This window comes from Meriones unguiculatus, chromosome 5 (genome assembly GCF_030254825.1).
Source record: "Meriones unguiculatus strain TT.TT164.6M chromosome 5, Bangor_MerUng_6.1, whole genome shotgun sequence".
In the NCBI taxonomy this organism is placed as follows: domain Eukaryota; kingdom Metazoa; phylum Chordata; class Mammalia; order Rodentia; family Muridae; genus Meriones; species Meriones unguiculatus.
The window spans coordinates 128,094,750-128,112,325 of NC_083353.1; the positions used below are offsets into that span (position 1 = coordinate 128,094,750).

A 17,576-nucleotide genomic window follows, 5' to 3' on the forward strand; every position below is an offset into this window, starting at 1 on the left:
ACAATTCCAGCTCCCATGTGGCAGCTCACAACCCTGTGACTCCAGGTCCAAGAGGCTGGACACACTCTTCCAGCCTTTTCTGCACAGACACACTTCCATACATGCAAAGCAATTAAATGTTCTTAAAAATGAAAAAAGCCAATGGAACATGTACTATGTGCCAGAGACGCTTCTAGAGGTTCGGTATGAGTATCCCTAACACGTAAGACCCATAAGACTGCAGCTTTCATGATGAATCTCCTTATGTTTGTTCAATGGAGAGAAGAGAAGGAAGAAAGGCTGTAATGGTGTCAGCAGCCTGACATATGTCTTCAGGACTGATTTCAGGCGCTAACTCCACCCTAGCATTTTCCCTCCAATTCTGTCCTTAAGTTCCTGCTTACCCTACAGAGAAAATCTTTTCCTCCAGGGACACTTTGGGACTGTGTAGTGAGCTGGACCTGTCCCCAGGAGCCCTGACCTTATTCAGAAACTGGAGAGAAAGAATTGGTGACCGGAAAGGGTGTTTGGAAAAGCTTTGCATGTAACAGTCCCCTTCTCTGTGCTAAGGTCAGGTCCTCTCTGCAACTCCTCGCTAAGACAGAAGAGAAGGGTTCGTGCTCTGAGCTGCGTCTGTGGGCTTCTATAGAGAAGAGTCCACTGCTAACCTTTCTTTCATGTATTTCCTAAATATGTACTGCAGAACTTTGGACAGTCAGCATAAAGTGCAAAGCAGGACAGAGTTCAAATACAACCCTGCGTAGGTGTGCCTATGCATGATCACGTGGTACACGCGTGGGTACATGTTCCTGTGGGTGCACGTGTGAGTGATGGAGACCAAAGGTCACCAAAGCCCTGTTGACTTTGCCTTTTCAAACAAGGCCTCTTGCTTGCCTAGAGTTTACTGGTTGCCTTTGGGGTCCACCTGGCTCTGCCTCCACAGCCCTGGGACAACAGGCATCGCTGCCCACGTGAGTTCTAGGGGTGGAACCCAGGTCCTGATGCTTGCAAGACAAGCATTTTACTGACTGAATTATCTCCCCAGCCTCGGCAAACACAATTCTAACTCTGACAGGGTGTTGACTCTCCACACGTGCAAGGAAGAAACCGAATCCTCGTTCGTTCCCAGTTCCCATCTTCAAATTGCAAAGGTTGGTACTTACCCACTCAGCCCTCGGCCTGGCTTTGTATGATCTTGAAAAATTCATCCTTCAAAACTCATTCACCTGTTCACATCCTCTTGAGAGTTTTAAGCCAGGCATGGTGGCACACACTCTAATCCAGGCCCTTGGATCTGTGAGCTCCAGGCCAACCAGGACTAAACTGTGAGCTCATGCTCATGTGTGAACATCCTTAGTTAGAACTGATTTTCACATAATCTTATAAATACCTGTATTGGGAAAATCAGTTAGGCTGCTTTATATTTCATCTAAAACATTTTTAGGTTTTTTTGGTTTGTTTTTGCCCTTTTTATTTTCTTTCTTACTTTGTGTATTCTGTGTATGCATAGCATTGGAGAAAAGTGAGTTTTATCTTTTCTCAGTACAATGTCATTTAAATTAAAATCTAATTCGAATCTTATCCTGAATTCTTAGAAGGATTTACTGAATTTGTCATAGCATGACAGGCTACTGATTTTTATTAGTCCTGACCACATACACCTTCTCTAATAAAGGAACTGCTTAACTTGCATTTTTTTATTCACGAGGAAAATGCTCAAACAAAACAATAACTTTTAAATTGTTATTCTGTCATGACATTAACTTAAAAGGTTGACATAAGCATGTACATGCAGCCACCCACTACCCTTTTCAGCCCTCTCCCTCTCCACGCCGCACATGGCTTATATTTTCTTATATTTTCTTTCTGTTGAGAAAGAGTTTTCCAACCCACAGACGTCTTCAGATCCAATGCTGCCTCACTACCCTTCGCTGTCGCTGGGGTCACCTGTGGCTCCTCATCTGCGTCTTGTATGCTGTGTCTGTGTGACACAGCCAGTGTTAGGAGCAGCACAAACCTTTGTTGGTCACCTCCCAGGAAACTTCAAAAAGCAGTAGATCTTCCACGGGGAGTCTTTCAGCTTCCCATACAGGGAGTCCGCCGAGGGAAGTCACGGACAGGGACCGGCCTCTGAGCATTCTTCGTTCAGACCTTTGGAGCCTTTGGGGACCTGTTTCAGCCAACTGCAGTCGCAGGAGATGAGCAAACTGAGAGGTGTCAGCCTAGCGATCTCCTCTGCAGGGCAAACCAGCAAGGTGAAGAGGTCACATGAACTCGCAGCTGGACGAGCAGTACCCAGCTCCTTTGCTGCCTTCAGGGCAGGTCTGGAGAGGGCAATACGTCACAGTTCTAATCCACACAGACACCCAAAAAATCGCAAGTGAAACCTGCCTGTTCACAGCGGGGCAGGTGGCCAGAGGACAGCCTGAGCACGACAAGAGTCCAGTCCTTTAGCCCTTGGCCTTTAGACCAAACTCCTACACTCCCTGGCTGCTTATTTCATCATTTGCAGAAACGGGAGCAGGAGTTTCCCTCAGGGCATCTGCAGAGTGCCTGGCAGTGCCTAGAATCTACCCCAGCGTGAATCTGTCTTCCTTCGGCCTCTCCCAACCAAGAACTTCGAATTTTATTTCTACTTACTTTATTCTAAATGTGAAAACTGAATTGTGGCAAGGGGCTAGAGCCTGAGTCTCCTTACATACTTTGCTTTTTATTCCTTCTACAAGAGCATAAACCACAGTCTTTGTCTATAACACATAAACATATAATTTTGATTGACTAATGATTGCCAGCCCCTATTTTAATATCTGAAGCAAAATGAATTTTAGTTACATTTGTAGATTTTTAAATGTCAAGTATTATGGGATTGACAGGATATGGTAATTCAGTGGTCAGAAAAGTATTAAAATATGGAGAAAAGTTGCAAAAGAAGTCAGTCTCTGGACTTTCACCAGGATTACATCATCAGTAAATGCCTTCTATTGCGTTTCCTGTATTTGTCAGAATACAAATGTGCCAGGGCGTTTATTCACACATGGAGACACACATACACATGTACGCTGCCTCCACACACCATAATTCCTAAAGGCCAGTTAGAAGCATGCTCAAGTTTTAACCATGTACTTTACAGGTTTATTTTGCTATCAGCATGTCTGTCTATGTTGCTATGCTTTTTTTTTTCCTTCAGAAAATGGATACCTGCCCCAAATATTCTTCAAGTACAAATTTTAAGAATTTTCAGGCCAGTGAGGTGGTTCAGCAGATAAAAGACCTTGCTGCCAAGCCTGATGACGTAAATTTGGTCCTGGAACCCACATGGTAGAATTAGATAGCCAGCTAATGTTATTGTCATATAATCTTTATACTCGTGTTGGGGCACATGCACACATGCACACACACGCACATACCACACATACCACACATACAAAAGACATGTGATAGAAAAAAACTTAAAAACAGTATTTTTTAAATTCTCACAAAACAACTTAATTGTTAATACAGTATGGAAACTGTTATTAGGTTTTCGGCAACATCATTTAGAGTTGCTCTAATTTACTTATGCCTCCTGTCTTAATGTCATATTTCATCGTACAGCACAAATAAAGCCATGGAAGTACAGTAAAGAGGTACAGTCTATGTACGTCTTCCAGAATTCAGTGACATTTAAAAATTCTTATCCTTACCTGCAAGCGTACACATAAGTACATAATTTATATTTACTTGTTTAAAGTTCCACACAAAAAAAGCTTCTATGGCTTGCTTTAAAAATCAAGTACAAGGGCTGGTGAGCTGGTTCAGTGGGAAAGGGATCATGTAGCAAACCTGGAGAGCTGAGTTTGATCCTTAGAATTTATGAAAAGGCTGTAGGAGACCTGAATACACAAAGTGTCCTCTGACCTTGTATGCCCACTTTCTGTCACACACACACACACATGCACACGCACACACAGAATATCAGGTACTATAATAGTGTAGGTATGTGCCCCATGCACAACACGGCTGTTTCTTTGAAGGAATTATCTGTGCGTATTGACTTAACCCCTAAGAGTTCTGCAAATACAAATCCCAATAAAACTGAACAGAAGGTCTTGCTGACCGGACCGGAGTGAGAAAGTGGTGACAGAAGAGGCAGGGCTTAGGTTTACTGTGGTCTCAGCAACCAGGAGACTGGCTCTTCTAGCACTGAACGGGCTGCAGAGAGTTAATTCACACTAAGCTAGATAAGACCAAGTGCTCAGCTGTGAATGAGTCTCCAGTGGGGTCAAGTCTAACCAGCCACTTCTCAGTTACAGGAACTGAGTGTTTTCTACATTTAGTTCCTATCCAACTGATACAGAACAGTTCCCATAGATATCAAAGTTGCAAAGGAAATTAGGGAATGGCTTGTAGAAGGGTCTCAACTACTGCTCAGCCTTGGTGGCAGGGTGTCGATAATGATCTAGTCAAGCCTTCCCTTAAGGGAAGCGGTTACCACTGGAGGGTGATGGAGTGAGAGGAACTCTCTTTTTAAAAATTATTTTGTATATAATACTATGAATATTTAATTACACAAAATACTTGAAGGGATGACCTTAGATGAATGAAGATAATTGAAGGCACATCATATAAACAGTTAGGATATAAAGTAGAATGAACAGTAAGACTGACTCAAGTCCATAAACATGAATATGTATGTAAATGAACAGAAGCCAAATCAATAGGCTGGGAGGCTCCATGCTAAAACCCAACATTGACTGTCTCTAAGTGGTACTGCTTATGTCTATTAGTTAGGGCTTTGGGGCTTGTGCTCAGCAAATTATATAGGTAAATACACTGTACTACACAAGGGAAATGAAATAGCTTTCAAAGGTGTAATCATAGTATTCCACGGCTGTTTTATACACTTTCACTGTTTAGAAAGTGTATTTTGTTTATATACATGTGTGTACATGTGTATGAGAGTGCCCACACGGTCCAGAAGAGGGCCTCAAATCCCGTAGAACTGGAGTGACAGAGCCACCCAATGTGGGTGCTGTGAACAAAAGAAGCGTCAGCATTCTCAACTGCTGAGCCATCTCTCCAACCGTATTTTTATTACTTAAAAAAAAATTCCTAGTTCCCCTTTTACTTTCTCGTGTTGAGTTCTAACATGTTCAAGGACATCTAATGAAGCCTCCGAGGCACATGTGTGCAACTCTTTTTTATTGTTATTCTCAATGTGAGAAGAGATTTTGCCAAACCTTTGGTTGTGTGGTGGTGAATACCATTTTCAAAGTTGCTAATTACGTCATGAGGCGTGAAATCCATGGAGCAATAGGAAGCATCACTGCCAATTGATTACATTCTCACCAGTCCATGTGCTCAACATGAAGTCTTACCGTTTAGATATGTGTGCATAGAATGGCAGCAATATGAGCAAGAAAAGAGAGAGACAGACAGAGAGAGACACACACAGAGATTTTCATTAAGCAAAGTTCTCTCCTTCACAAAGCTCTGAAGTTTCTATGAAAAACACGAAGTGATGAGCTGTCAGATAAAGGAGAACTGTTCAGATAAAGACAAAAGGAAGAAGGATATTGAAGGATGCTGGCACCAGTTCTACAGCTGTGCTAGCAAAGAGGAAAGAGAATGAGCCAGGCATAATGAAGGTTGTATTTGATTCTGTGTTAACCAGGCCAGCAGAGGTCACCAGATACACTTAGGAAAGCATTATGGGCGGACACGGACACAGGTTGGAATCTTTTGGTCCATCTTTAGGGCTTCCCAAGGTTGGATGGCTCCACTTGTATGTTCAGGATGATTCAGGACATGTTTATGAAGGACCTATTATGTACACTTTTCTAGTGGTCCGGAATACTTTCTCATTTTATTTGTTTGTTTGAGACAGAATCTCTCTACGTAGTCTTGGCTGTCCTAGAACTGACAATTATACCAGATTGGCCTTGAACTTCAGAGATCTGCCGGCCTCTGCCAACATGCCCACTGTCCAGGACATTTTCACTCAACAGCAGTCTCTGCTTCCATGTGGACACAGAGACTTTAATCTTGTGAAGCATAGATAAGTCATATTGGGTCAGGTACCACCAAGTTCCTGAAGAAGACTATAAAATGATAAGCAGTAACACCAGATGGAAAAGGGGGCTCTGTGGAGGCGAGGAAGTAATGTCAGAACAAGACTATGATGAGCACCTGAAGATCTGAGAGAAGTGGTCACGAAGGCTTCTGTTCTCACAGTGACGGAAGGAAAACCATGCCTGGAATACAAGTCATAACGAAAGTCAAGAGAAGATGAGATGAGAGGAAACAGAGAGCAAATGGACCATAGAAAGGCCGAGAGTGTGGGCTTTATCCGTCATAACAGGAAGTCATTGGAATACTTTCACACGAGAGTTTGCCCTACAGGAAATGTGGTATTGATAAGGGTATGACAGGAGCCTGGAGTCAGAGGATACAAAGCCTACATTTCAGTGACAAATTCTAGAATGTAAAATATTGTCTCTTCTGAGGGTAAATCATCTTCATGTTTTAAAAATTGAAATGAAAGTGAATTATTTTGCACTTTGGATTTTAAGATTTGCTTTTCTCATGTGGCATCATAAATTTCAGTTCTACATATGTTCTGTTCAACGTATGTCCTTTGCAAAACACGTGCTGACATTTTGCTCTCTCTGACACTGCCATCCACCAACCAGCAGTGCTAATGCCACTTGCCATGGCTACTTTGATGTCCAGGGCTCAGAATTTATCTTTGAACTTTCTTGTCACTTCAGTTTAGCAGGGATCCAAATGTCTTTTGGGTGTGGATAATATTAAAGTTGTTTTATGCTGATCTACTTTACTGAAAAGCTAGCTCTGGAGTTGGGTTGTGATTCTCTCTTCTTTAGACTCAAGCAAGCTTATTTAAGTTTCCTCTATGTCTTGTGTCAGTCCAGCCACCTGATCTTGTGACAGGAAAAAGAGAGCAAATCAAAGCAGCCAAACTGGGAGGGGGGGGGGAGAACGAAAGACAGAAAAAACAATTGGGTCGGCTGTGATAGTTCACTTCTGTAATCCCAGCACTCAGGGAGGCAGAGGCAAATGGGTCTCTGTGAGTTTGAGGTGAGCCTGGCCTACAAAGTGAGTCCAGGATAGCCAAGGCTACACAGAGCAATCCTGTTTCAAAAAAACTAAAATAGAAGAAAAACCGAAAACAAAAAATTGGACTATTGGCTTTATTTAACTGCCTTAAATTTTTGCTAAGATATAAACCTTATCTCAAGATTTGTATAACTATTATGTGAGCTTTCTGTTCCTCAAGATTTGTAAGATTACTGAGTTAAAAATGGTTAAAGATCTGTAGAATCTGTATCAAAAACTGTATCTTAAAACTTGTAACCCAGGGGGTTGATAGTTAAAATCTATACACAGGTAATCTTAAAGGAACCATGTAGTATGATGTCATCTTGGCATATAAGCAACATGTGGCTTGCTGTCATATTAGCTTCTGTTCCCCATCAGGATGGAGGTAGCCATCTTAGGCTTGAAGAAGCGCAGGGGTCCAGCCTGGGGTGAGGTCACGTCCTGAAGAAGGGTGGATGCAAGAGCAGCGAGGGAGAAATGAGTCAGGCACTGGGATCAGGGGGAGTTTTACATCCTTACTGACTGGCAGTCTGGGTGCTTCTTTGTTTATATAGAACTTAGTAGGCAGGGATAGAATCATGATGTTCCAAAACATAAATCATATCATTTTTGTCCCTGGACACATGTTTTAACTTTGCTTGGACATAAGTTTAGTCGTCACTGATAAACCATGACAAGACAGAATCATCTTTTACAATCAGTTTCCCTCATCAGTATCACAACCCAGCTTTTAACAATATTGCAGTTTCAAGGCCATATTTTGCCAAAGCATGACAGCCTGTTCTCAGACTGGTAGCTCTTGTGGTTTCAAGGGCACTAGATAGAAAGGAAACATCTAAGGCAACCTGGGCATATTCTCACCTTCCAAGCAGCGTACTATCAACTTTTAATAGTCAGAGTGCTAATTGTCATTAGACCCAAGAAAGGTCTTCAGGACAAAGTTGCTGCAGTTATTATTTAATTTCTGCCATAATATAATGTTTATATTTTATATACTTAGAGAATTTATTTATATGTCTAATTTTGGTATTTTTTTATTCCTTTGTCATAGGACACCGTAGTAGCCCTGTATGAGTTCATTTTTCTAAGAAAAGAAAGTCTTAATATGTTATTCTTTTATCATTTGTCCACACCATCCTTTGTCCAGCTGTAATAAGAAGGGGGTTTTCACCTAATCTGCTGCCATCCTCTCTAGCCCACCGAATATTGTTTACCCTTTAAAGTTTACTTTCTTCTGATTATCTTGTTCTTGAGTAAGTGCAGGGGAAGATGGGCCGAGAGTATCTTTGAATCAGAGCCTCAGAAGGAGGCACAATTATTTGAGTAAGTAAGGACGTAAGGAGGACCTTCAAGTAGGATCAGATACGGATATCTCCCTAAAAGCGGGAGGGGTAGTATGGTCAGGACGTTCCTGGGGAAGCTTAGAAGCAGTGCTCCTGGGAGAGGGCATAAATGATTCACAAGAAAATCTCCATCAATCTGATATCCCCAAGTTGTGCAAATAATAAAGGACCCCCCAAGCATTCGACACATAGGGAGCAAGGCCTATGAGTGGGAGACTGCCCCACAGCGACTGCATCACTCAGCTCAGCTTTGCTGATCTTTGTCAAGCAGCTGTGCTGGCTTTATGACTTTCAGAGTTCCCATTAGATCTGGCTATGCCAGAGAGGGTAGATGTCATGTGACTTCACTGCCACTTTGATTAAAGATGACCACATGGTATAAACCAACCAAGGAGGCAACAACAGGTCACCAAGATATTTTGGATTAGGATGGATTTTTGGACTGTGTTAATTTTCGTTCTGAAAACAAAGTGATAAAAACAAGGTTTATGAAAAATAAGATTTAAAAATTGCTTTATGTCATGCCTGCCTCCAGGCTCTGCCCAAGCTGTGGACACTGTTGGTCTGACTGCTCTACTCTGCCTGGTCAAAATAAGGTCCTCCTCTACAGAACTATGTCTCAAATCTGAGTCTGGCAGCCAAAGGCCAGAGCTGCTCTGTGTAGCAGCTGAAGATTAAAAGCAGTCCTGTATGCCAGCTGAAGACTGACTACTGCCCCCAATAAAGCCATCAAGACCGACACCCGGGGTAACATTCTAGGTAGTGGAAAAGTCTGTCATTTAATTGTTACATAGGCCATTTTGGGTTATAATTCCTGTTATATATATTTTTTTCCTTTTCAGCTCTCTGATGGCATTGATGGCTAACTAGAGCTTTTTCAGTTTAACAGCAGCAGGCAAACAGCTCTCCCCCGACAGGGCTGCAGCCACCTTGTGCCACGGACCGGCCCAGTGGGGCTCCCAGCGTCCGTGGGAGAACAAGGCTTCGGGCAGGAAGACACAGATTCGGCGAATTGACAGACAGATACCAGTGAGGCTTTGGAATCTGCTACACTTTACTGAAATCAAGCTAGTATTTTTATAATGATTTCACAAAAAGGCACCTTAAAGTTGGCATACTTCCCAGAACATTTAGACTTTTACCAAGAATACAAAGTTTACATTTTAACATAGGGGAGTGCCCACAAGAAATCTTGGCCTAAAAACTTTTTTATCAAAGCAGACAAAGGGAAAGAAACCTCAAATGCAGTTTCATTATTGTTAACCAATGAAGAGGAAAGTCAGGAGCTAAGTCAGATGCCTGCCAAAGTCTAAACACACCTTTGTCAACCATCCTCCCATATGTCCTGCTAAAGATTTATGATCTTCCCTAGGAACAAGACAATAAGGGGGGCAAGCTCGAGCCAGCTATACTTCTCATGCTACTTTTTCCTAAGAAGGAACCCATTATTTTTTTACTATTCTTATAATGCCTATTGATGCTGAATCTGATTTATTACTTTTAAGTTTATTTTGTTTACATTTTATTTTTATTAAAGCCTTTAATAATTTACTAATGATAAATTTCTTTATAGAGTTAGTTGTGCTGTTTCAGAAATCATAAAGAAAGATCAAAAAACTCGTTAATCCAGCCCCACAACCGCAACCGAAAAAGCATAGAAATCTCAGAACGCGTCTCTTTGCCAGGCGGGGGGGTCTGCCAGGGACCCCCAGAGAGCATAATCCCAAAGGACACATGTCTCTTAGTCTGAGTAGCGCTATCTATTGACATGCTACACCAGACGCTGGAGTGGGTGTGGCAACCTTGTTAGTTCATTTTATATGTAAGAATCAGACCTTGCTTTTTTTAGAGCTACTGGGTCTCCTGCTGAGGGAGGCACACATGTTTGCCACGCTAACAGCCTTCATATTAAAGGATAAACAGGTTTCAGAGAAAACTTTTGGCTGTTCCTCTATTTAAAGGAACTTGCTTCGCAATGACTGCTTTCAGTAGTAACCACTTGTGTCTTTGAGAAATGACTAGATAGAAAGGAAAGGTTTTAAGTTTAAATAATTTCCAAGTGTCTAAAAAGGTGCTTTGAGATATATACATTCAAGTTTAAAGGTATCAGAAAATGCTTTAAGATAATAAAAAAAAAAGTTTCGGATTTCTTTTCCTCTCGGTGCTATTTTTATTCTAGGATTTCAGAGATTCGGAGTTTTGACAGTGATCAACGGGGTTCTTATAAGCTGGTTAAGCACTGATTATGACATCAGTCACGAGCTCAAGATCTCACGTATCCTTTGGTTGTCTTCTCATACAGATTCAAATGTGCTTCTCACTGGGCTACAACGTCTCTGCCCAACAGAACTATCCAGCCCTCTGGACATAGAAAACAATGTCCAAGCTTTTCAACCCAAAACATGGTTTTTGCTATGACTGGAAGGCATGAGTATACCCCAGCTGTTTTTACAGGTACCTGTTAGCTGCTTTTTCTACAAGGTGGATTTTAGTACAGATTACAAACAGTGGTAATGCTAATTATCTGAAACTTTCATCTATTTTGTAAAATAAAAATTCATGTAAGCTTCAGAGAGTCAGGAAAGTCATATGAGCAAATGGACTCCAGATAAGTAGAGCCTAAGGCTCCCCACCTGCCTATCCCCGAGTGTATGCTCTCCTCCCATGGTATTGGGACTCCTCCCCTCTCCCAGCTAACAAGACTATGATTTCAATGTTCCTAACGTAAAATCTTTCTTTAGATTCCTAAACTTTAAGTTCTGTCCCTAGTCTATATCTGTCTCAGCAGCTCTCCACTTGGCTGACAGACACCATCTAGGAAACCACCACTGACTACAACTCCACTGTCCCTCATTCTGGCCAGTATTTAACAAACCTTGCTTCAAATTTGGCTCAAATACTGTGGTAGTGGTCTTACTCTCATGCAGTGGGATTAACAATGCAGTTCCAAGTGACCCATTTCCTTCAACCTCCTTCCTTGTACCCCTTTATAACAATTTTTATAATTTCATGAATCTATTAAGGAACTAAACCATTGATTAGGTCAGAGACTTCATGGTCCAATCACTTCTTCAAAGCACATCAGCTGGCAATCATACCCCATATATAAGTCTAGGGAGGACATTTTGTATTCAAACCATAGCAGTTTTTGAGAGTAATGAGTGGAATTCAAGGCTCACAAGAGTATGCAACAGAAGAGGTAACCCAATATAGAAGGTTAAGAATGACCTCTCCAAGAAAATCACACTTAAGATTAAAAAAAAAAAAAGAATAGGACTTAGCAGAATTCTGGGTAAGTGACTACCATATGCAAAGGTGTGAAGAATGTAGTTAATTCAGAGTTAAAAGCTCAACGTGCTCAGATTCAGATGTGACACAGGGGCGGGGCTCAGGAATTAGCTATTGTAAATGCCTGTTCATCTCCACAGCACGCCATGTGAGAGTGTGGCAGAGATAAAGAATGTTATCTTAATGACTTAAAATTATGAAAACTCTTGAAGTAAATCATGCTATTGAAAAAAAGCATTTTGTTTCTTTGGTAGAGGGAGGGACAGCCAGTTTGCAGGTAGACTATAGGAAGAGAATGTTTTTATCTGCTGTAAATAACTGTCCTCATTCTCATCCTCGCTGTTCCTCTTAAGTTTCCCTTAAACTTGCCATTCTCCTACCTCTGTCTAGAGTTCTGGGGTCATAGGGTTGTGCTTCTCCCATTTTTGGGTCTCGTTTCTATACTTACTTTGTCAGTTTTATTCTTTTTATTTTAACAGTGTTTAAGTTTTAAGATGATAGCCGTTTATTTTTATAGTGTATGAAATTATCAAATAATTAATAAAACTTTTATATTAAAATAAAAAAGAAAGTATTCACAATTACAGGTTTTCTGAAGTAAATACTGTAAGGAAAAGAATACCTCTGCCCTTACTTTTTAAATCATATTATTACCTTAGCTGAAATTTAATTCATAACCTCACCTTTTCCCTTTTGTCCCTCCAACAAGCCCTTAGCCCACCCATACTCTCTCAAATGATTACCTCTTTTCCTTTGTTTATTATTACTACATATATATGAATAAATATGTAAATACCAAAAATATAATAAAGTTGTTTTTTAAATAAAAGAAACACTTTGCATTTCTCTTTGTCTTTTTTTTTTAATCTTATGATTTAAAAAAATCTCTTGTGCTAATCTTTGGCAGATAAAAACTGCCCAATGCAATCACAGTGTGTTAGTTAATTTTTTTGTTGCTGTAATAAAAGGCCCTGACAAAAAGCAGTTGAAGGGAAGCCTATTCCTTTTGGACACAAGTCTTTGTTTTTGTATTTGTGTTTTTGAGACAGGCTTTTTCTCTGTGTAGCCTTGGCTTTCTGGACTTGCTTTGTAGCCGAAGTTGGCCTTAAACTCACAAAGGTCCACCTACCTCTGCCTCCCTGAATGCTGGGATTACAGGCATGTGCCACTGTGCCTGCTCTCAAGTGTTTCTTTTTTGAGTCAAGTATTTTCATCCACAATTGAGCCCAAACAGTTGCTTCCCAGATCATGAATAGAGAAAGATAATATTTGTATTTTTTATTTAAGCCTTAAGCTTTACTGTGGATGGAAATAAATTTTTACCTAATAGTTTTATTTTTTGAGAATTTTATTATACAAGCATTGCATTTCTATCACTCCCACCCTCCTACCAAAATTCATGCCGTATTTTTTATATTTATTTATCTTAAGTGTATCAGTGTTTGGTCTCATGTATTTCTGTGCACCACGTTCATGAACTGCCCAGGAAGGATCAAAAGATAGCATCAGCTCCTCTAGAACTGGAATTACAGACAGCTATGAGCTGCTGGGTCCTCTGCAAGAGCAGCACGGCTCTTGACCATCTCAGTGCCCAATATTTATGTTTTTATGATGAAACCTGTTAATATAATTATTTCAGAGTTTACTAGGAATGCATGTTTTTATAAATCCAGTGAGCCTAAAAGTCATAACACTCCAGTTCTCAAACACTGCCACCATTCCCTGCAGATTATGAGAAGCCTGTGTGTGGCTGAGTCACCATAATTTGGTCATGAGACCAATCTCTGCAGTAATAGCCTCAACACCTCCTCCAGCCATGCCATCTAAGACTCAGGGTCACCAGTTCAGTGTTCCCAGGTTCCTATCCCACACCACACCAAGGCCATTGTCTCTCCTGCCCCAGTATTATTTCCCCTGCCAGGCATGGTCTGAGTGTCATCCAGGTTATCCTTGCTGAATCTCCACGCCCCCTCTCCTGGCATACCCACAACCTGCTATGTTGCAGTACATGGTGCTGGCCTCAGGGCCAAACCCAGTGCTTACAAGAGTGTGTCCTTCCTACCCCTGGGTCCCCTCCCCCTGGCATGCAGTGTGGAGCATAACGCTCAGCAGAGTCTGTGGATGCTTGATGCTATCGTTCTTTGCTCTCTAACTTTTGTTTAGATCTTGAAATAGCAATTTCCATATTGACAGTGATTCAGAGTCCTTACAGCCCAAGCTGTGTTGCTTTGGGCTATGAGTGGTGTCGATTACTAGCCTAGCCAATTCTGTCCTGAATTCTGGAACTCAGAGAACCAATTGTTCGAGAGAACTTTTATAGAGTTAACACCTATTTCTGAGGTAATAAAGCATGTGAGCATGTGACTGAACGACAGAGGGTCCATCAGCACACAGAGAGAGTGAGAGAGAGAGATGATTGGAGAAGAAATGGGGGGAAGTGTGGGCTCTAGCTGAGTGAGTATTCAGGAAGAAGTTATTAGTTAGTATGGTTTCTCTATATATTCATTGCACTTGGATTTTTTAAGAAAATGTTTAAAATTGTTTCCAACGATCCATGGGATGATGAGAAAGACAATTTTAAAAATAGCAACAGGCATAGAACATATTAACATTAAACAGGGTGTTATCATAATTAAGTGCTCAATATAGTACAACTCAGAGTTTGTTTTATGCTCCTGTTAAGTTTATTTATTCATGTATGTTGGTGTTCTGCCTGCATGTATCTATCAGCGCTAAGTGCCTTTGTGGAAGTCAGAAGAGGACATAAGATCCCCTACTACAGACAGTGGTGAGCTGCCAGGTGCATGCTGGGAGCCAAACCCAGGTCCTCTGCAAGAGCAGTAAGTGTTCCTAACTGCTGAGCCATCTCTCCAGCTCCTGCTATATGCTTCTTATTTGTCAGTATGAAATGGGAAACCGTTTTAGTTCTATTCTCAATGTACAAAACTTAGAACCAATTTCTCAATAGATCCTGTTCTGATCTTTAAATGAGTTTGGGTATCCAAATACATTTGTGTTTTTGACATATAAATGACCTCACTATGTATTACAACCAAGGCAGTTGAAGGAAGTGTTTGAAATGAGTCATGTCATTTCTGCTGGTTTATGAATACATTGTTGAACTTACAGAGTATTAAAATTTAAGGTGCCTGGAGTAGTGTTCCGTGGCTAGGAGCACTCGCTGCTCCTCCTGAAGACTGGGGTTTGATTCCTAGCATCCACATGGTAGCTAACAACCATCTATAACTCCAGTTCCAAGGGTATCTAGATCCCTTTCTGGCCTAAGTGGGCACCAGGCTCACAGGTGGTACATAGATGTACATGCAGGTAAAAACAGTCCTACACAGAAAATAAACTTACTGCAGTTTAAAAAGTTAACATAGATAGACCAGGGTTTGTCATCATCTATATCAATATTACCTTGACATATAGGATTACCATGGACTTTTAAAAATTAAATTTATTCTGCAGCTTTATATGTGTTTTTTGATCATGGCCCCATCCAATCTCATCTACCTTCCACCCTTATCCACCCTCTCCTCCCTACAAGTACCTCTCGCAGTGACTTTTAATATCAAATTTTATTTTGTTAACATACAATTAAAATGTTTATCAAAAGCTTATGTGTCAGTAGTCTTCCCCCTTACCCTGGCTGTGTATTAATATTAAAGATAGAAATGCTAATAAATAGAAATAATTTTAATGGATTTTAAAATGTAAAGGAAGCAGCTCATAGTGCCTGTCTGCAAAGCAGAGAGCTACTAGGTATGAACTATTTTTAAGCACTGTTAAAAATACCCTGCACATTGTTCTTGTAACTATTCAGCTGATTAGAATCACTCATGTCAGTCAGCGGGAATTGAAAGCAACAGCTGCTGAGATGAGGTGGGAGGCTCCTGTTCCAAGCAGCCTTACCTCTGTAAGGCTGGGGGTGGGGGAGCCTTCACCTCCCTTAAGGCTGGGGGTGGGGGAGCCTGACAACCATTGGTATTCTGAGAGTCAGGTAAGCAAAGCAAGAGGAAGATTCAGGTAAAGAAAACAAGAGAGAACCAGGAACATGCATGCATCGTCATAGCCTTCTGTCCGATTTTTACTCCCTGTTTAGGATAAAGATTCCCTTTGCTGCTTTAACCCTTTGAATCCTTCATGCTTTCTATATTTCCCGGAAAGATATTTTTACCCAAATCTAGATTCATCTTGGAATAATTTGCCACTCACGTCCGCCCTTCTCTATTCCTTAGTCATGGAATTTCTGTTTCAAGATAAATGATGCCAGTCTCTTAGGGAGGCAAGACTTTGTCCCTCCTCCATCAACTAATAACATGCATTGGTTTTGACTTGGTAAAGTCTTGCTGCTATCAGCACTAACAAGGGATAGGAAAAGAAAATGATGGCTCACACGACATTATGGAGTTCAAAAAGTAACTGAGGGCCTGTGAGATGGCTCAGTTGGTAAAGGCACTTGCAGCCAAGCCTGAAAACCCAATTTCAATCCCCAGGTCAAACATGATGAAAGCAGACAACCAATTCAGTTGTTCTCTGACCTCCACACGTGGAGTGTGGCATGCATTCCCCATAAATAAGTTCAAATGTAAAACAAGATTTGAAAAAAAAAAAAAGCTTTAATTATTTTCTCCTATTTTTAGGTGAAAGTGGTCTATCAATGTGGTTTTAATTCACTTATGAATAGTTTTTTTCACATATTTAATATCAAATGGAATAGTTTTTTAAAAACCCACCTCGCCACAGCACGTGAACTTTTTTGCACTATTTTGTTTTCATAATTAAATCTTAATTTCATGGGGTGGCTAGCTCTTTGGCCAGTGCATGAGTTGGTATGTCCTTGTGTTGGCTGCTGTCTCCCTTGGACACTTTCTCCAGGAAGAAACCCGTTTCTCTTATGAAAAGGCACAGAGTTTGAACCTTAGAGAAGCCTTCCAAACTTTAAGGCAATGAAAGAATTTTCCAAATACATACATTTTTTAATTAAAAATTAAAACTATTTTACATATATGGGCATTTTGCCTACATGTATGTCTGTATACTGTGTATGTGCCTGCTGCCAGAAGAATCTAGAAGAGGTCACTGGATCCCCTGGAACTGGAGCTGAGAGCTGTCATATTCGTGCTGGGAATCGAAGCCACGTCCTGTGAAAGAGCAGCTGGTACTATTTCTAACCCCTGAGCCATCTTCAGGCTTCACGCTCATAGGCTTGGCCCCTGTGCAGGGTAACATATTAATGTATGTTACACCTTTTCCGAGCCATGCTTTCAGGCTATTCATAATCCCTTCCACATATTTAAATGTGTATTTAAAACTACCACCTCTCATTCCACAATGTCTGCTTTTCAGAACTGGCACAGCACTTTGGACTTGACCACTGTGTCGTTACAACGTAGGACTACAGGCTCAAAATTCACATTTGCAAACGTTACCTAGTCTAGAGTCTGATTCTTTACAACTATAGCTTAGGGGCAGGGCACATACTTAGCATGAGCAAGGTGCTCAATTCAATCCCCCACATCAACAAAAACTAAGAAAAATTAAGAGGGGAAAAATTTTTGACACCATGATCATCATCACATGTATTTGGAGAGCTATGAATCTTTAAATCTAACATCTGGACTAGTGTCTTCTTGCTGTACTAAACATGGAAGTAGGGCTGAAAGATGTCACAGAAGAGCACTTGCTGCCCTCCTAAAGGTCCTGGTGTCACTCCCAGCACCCACAGACACCCTCAGCCCCAGATACTGAGGATCTGACACCTTCTGACCTTCATGAGTGAGTTCACATATACACAATTAAAATAAGCGTAACTTTTAAAATGGTGGCATATACATACAATGCACTTTTACACATTTTGTTTTC

The 17,576-nt window shown here is 41.0% G+C and overlaps 1 protein-coding gene across 3 annotated transcripts in view; it reads right to left on the reverse strand.

The window, feature by feature from the left end:
• Gys2 (glycogen synthase 2) overlaps positions 1-2,382 on the reverse strand; it is a 33,152-nt gene extending 30,770 nt beyond the window's left edge. For 2 of the 3 annotated variants that reach the window (XM_021658881.2, XM_060384417.1), the window contains exon 1: positions 1,997-2,379. In XM_021658881.2, coding sequence (XP_021514556.1) covers positions 1,997-2,117 — 121 coding nt within the window. In that variant the 5' untranslated portion in view covers positions 2,118-2,379. Of the gene's footprint in view, positions 1-1,996 lie in introns of all 3 variants that reach the window. The other variant, XM_060384418.1, reaches the window with a different exon arrangement.
• Positions 2,383-17,576: the final 15,194 nt, after the last annotated feature.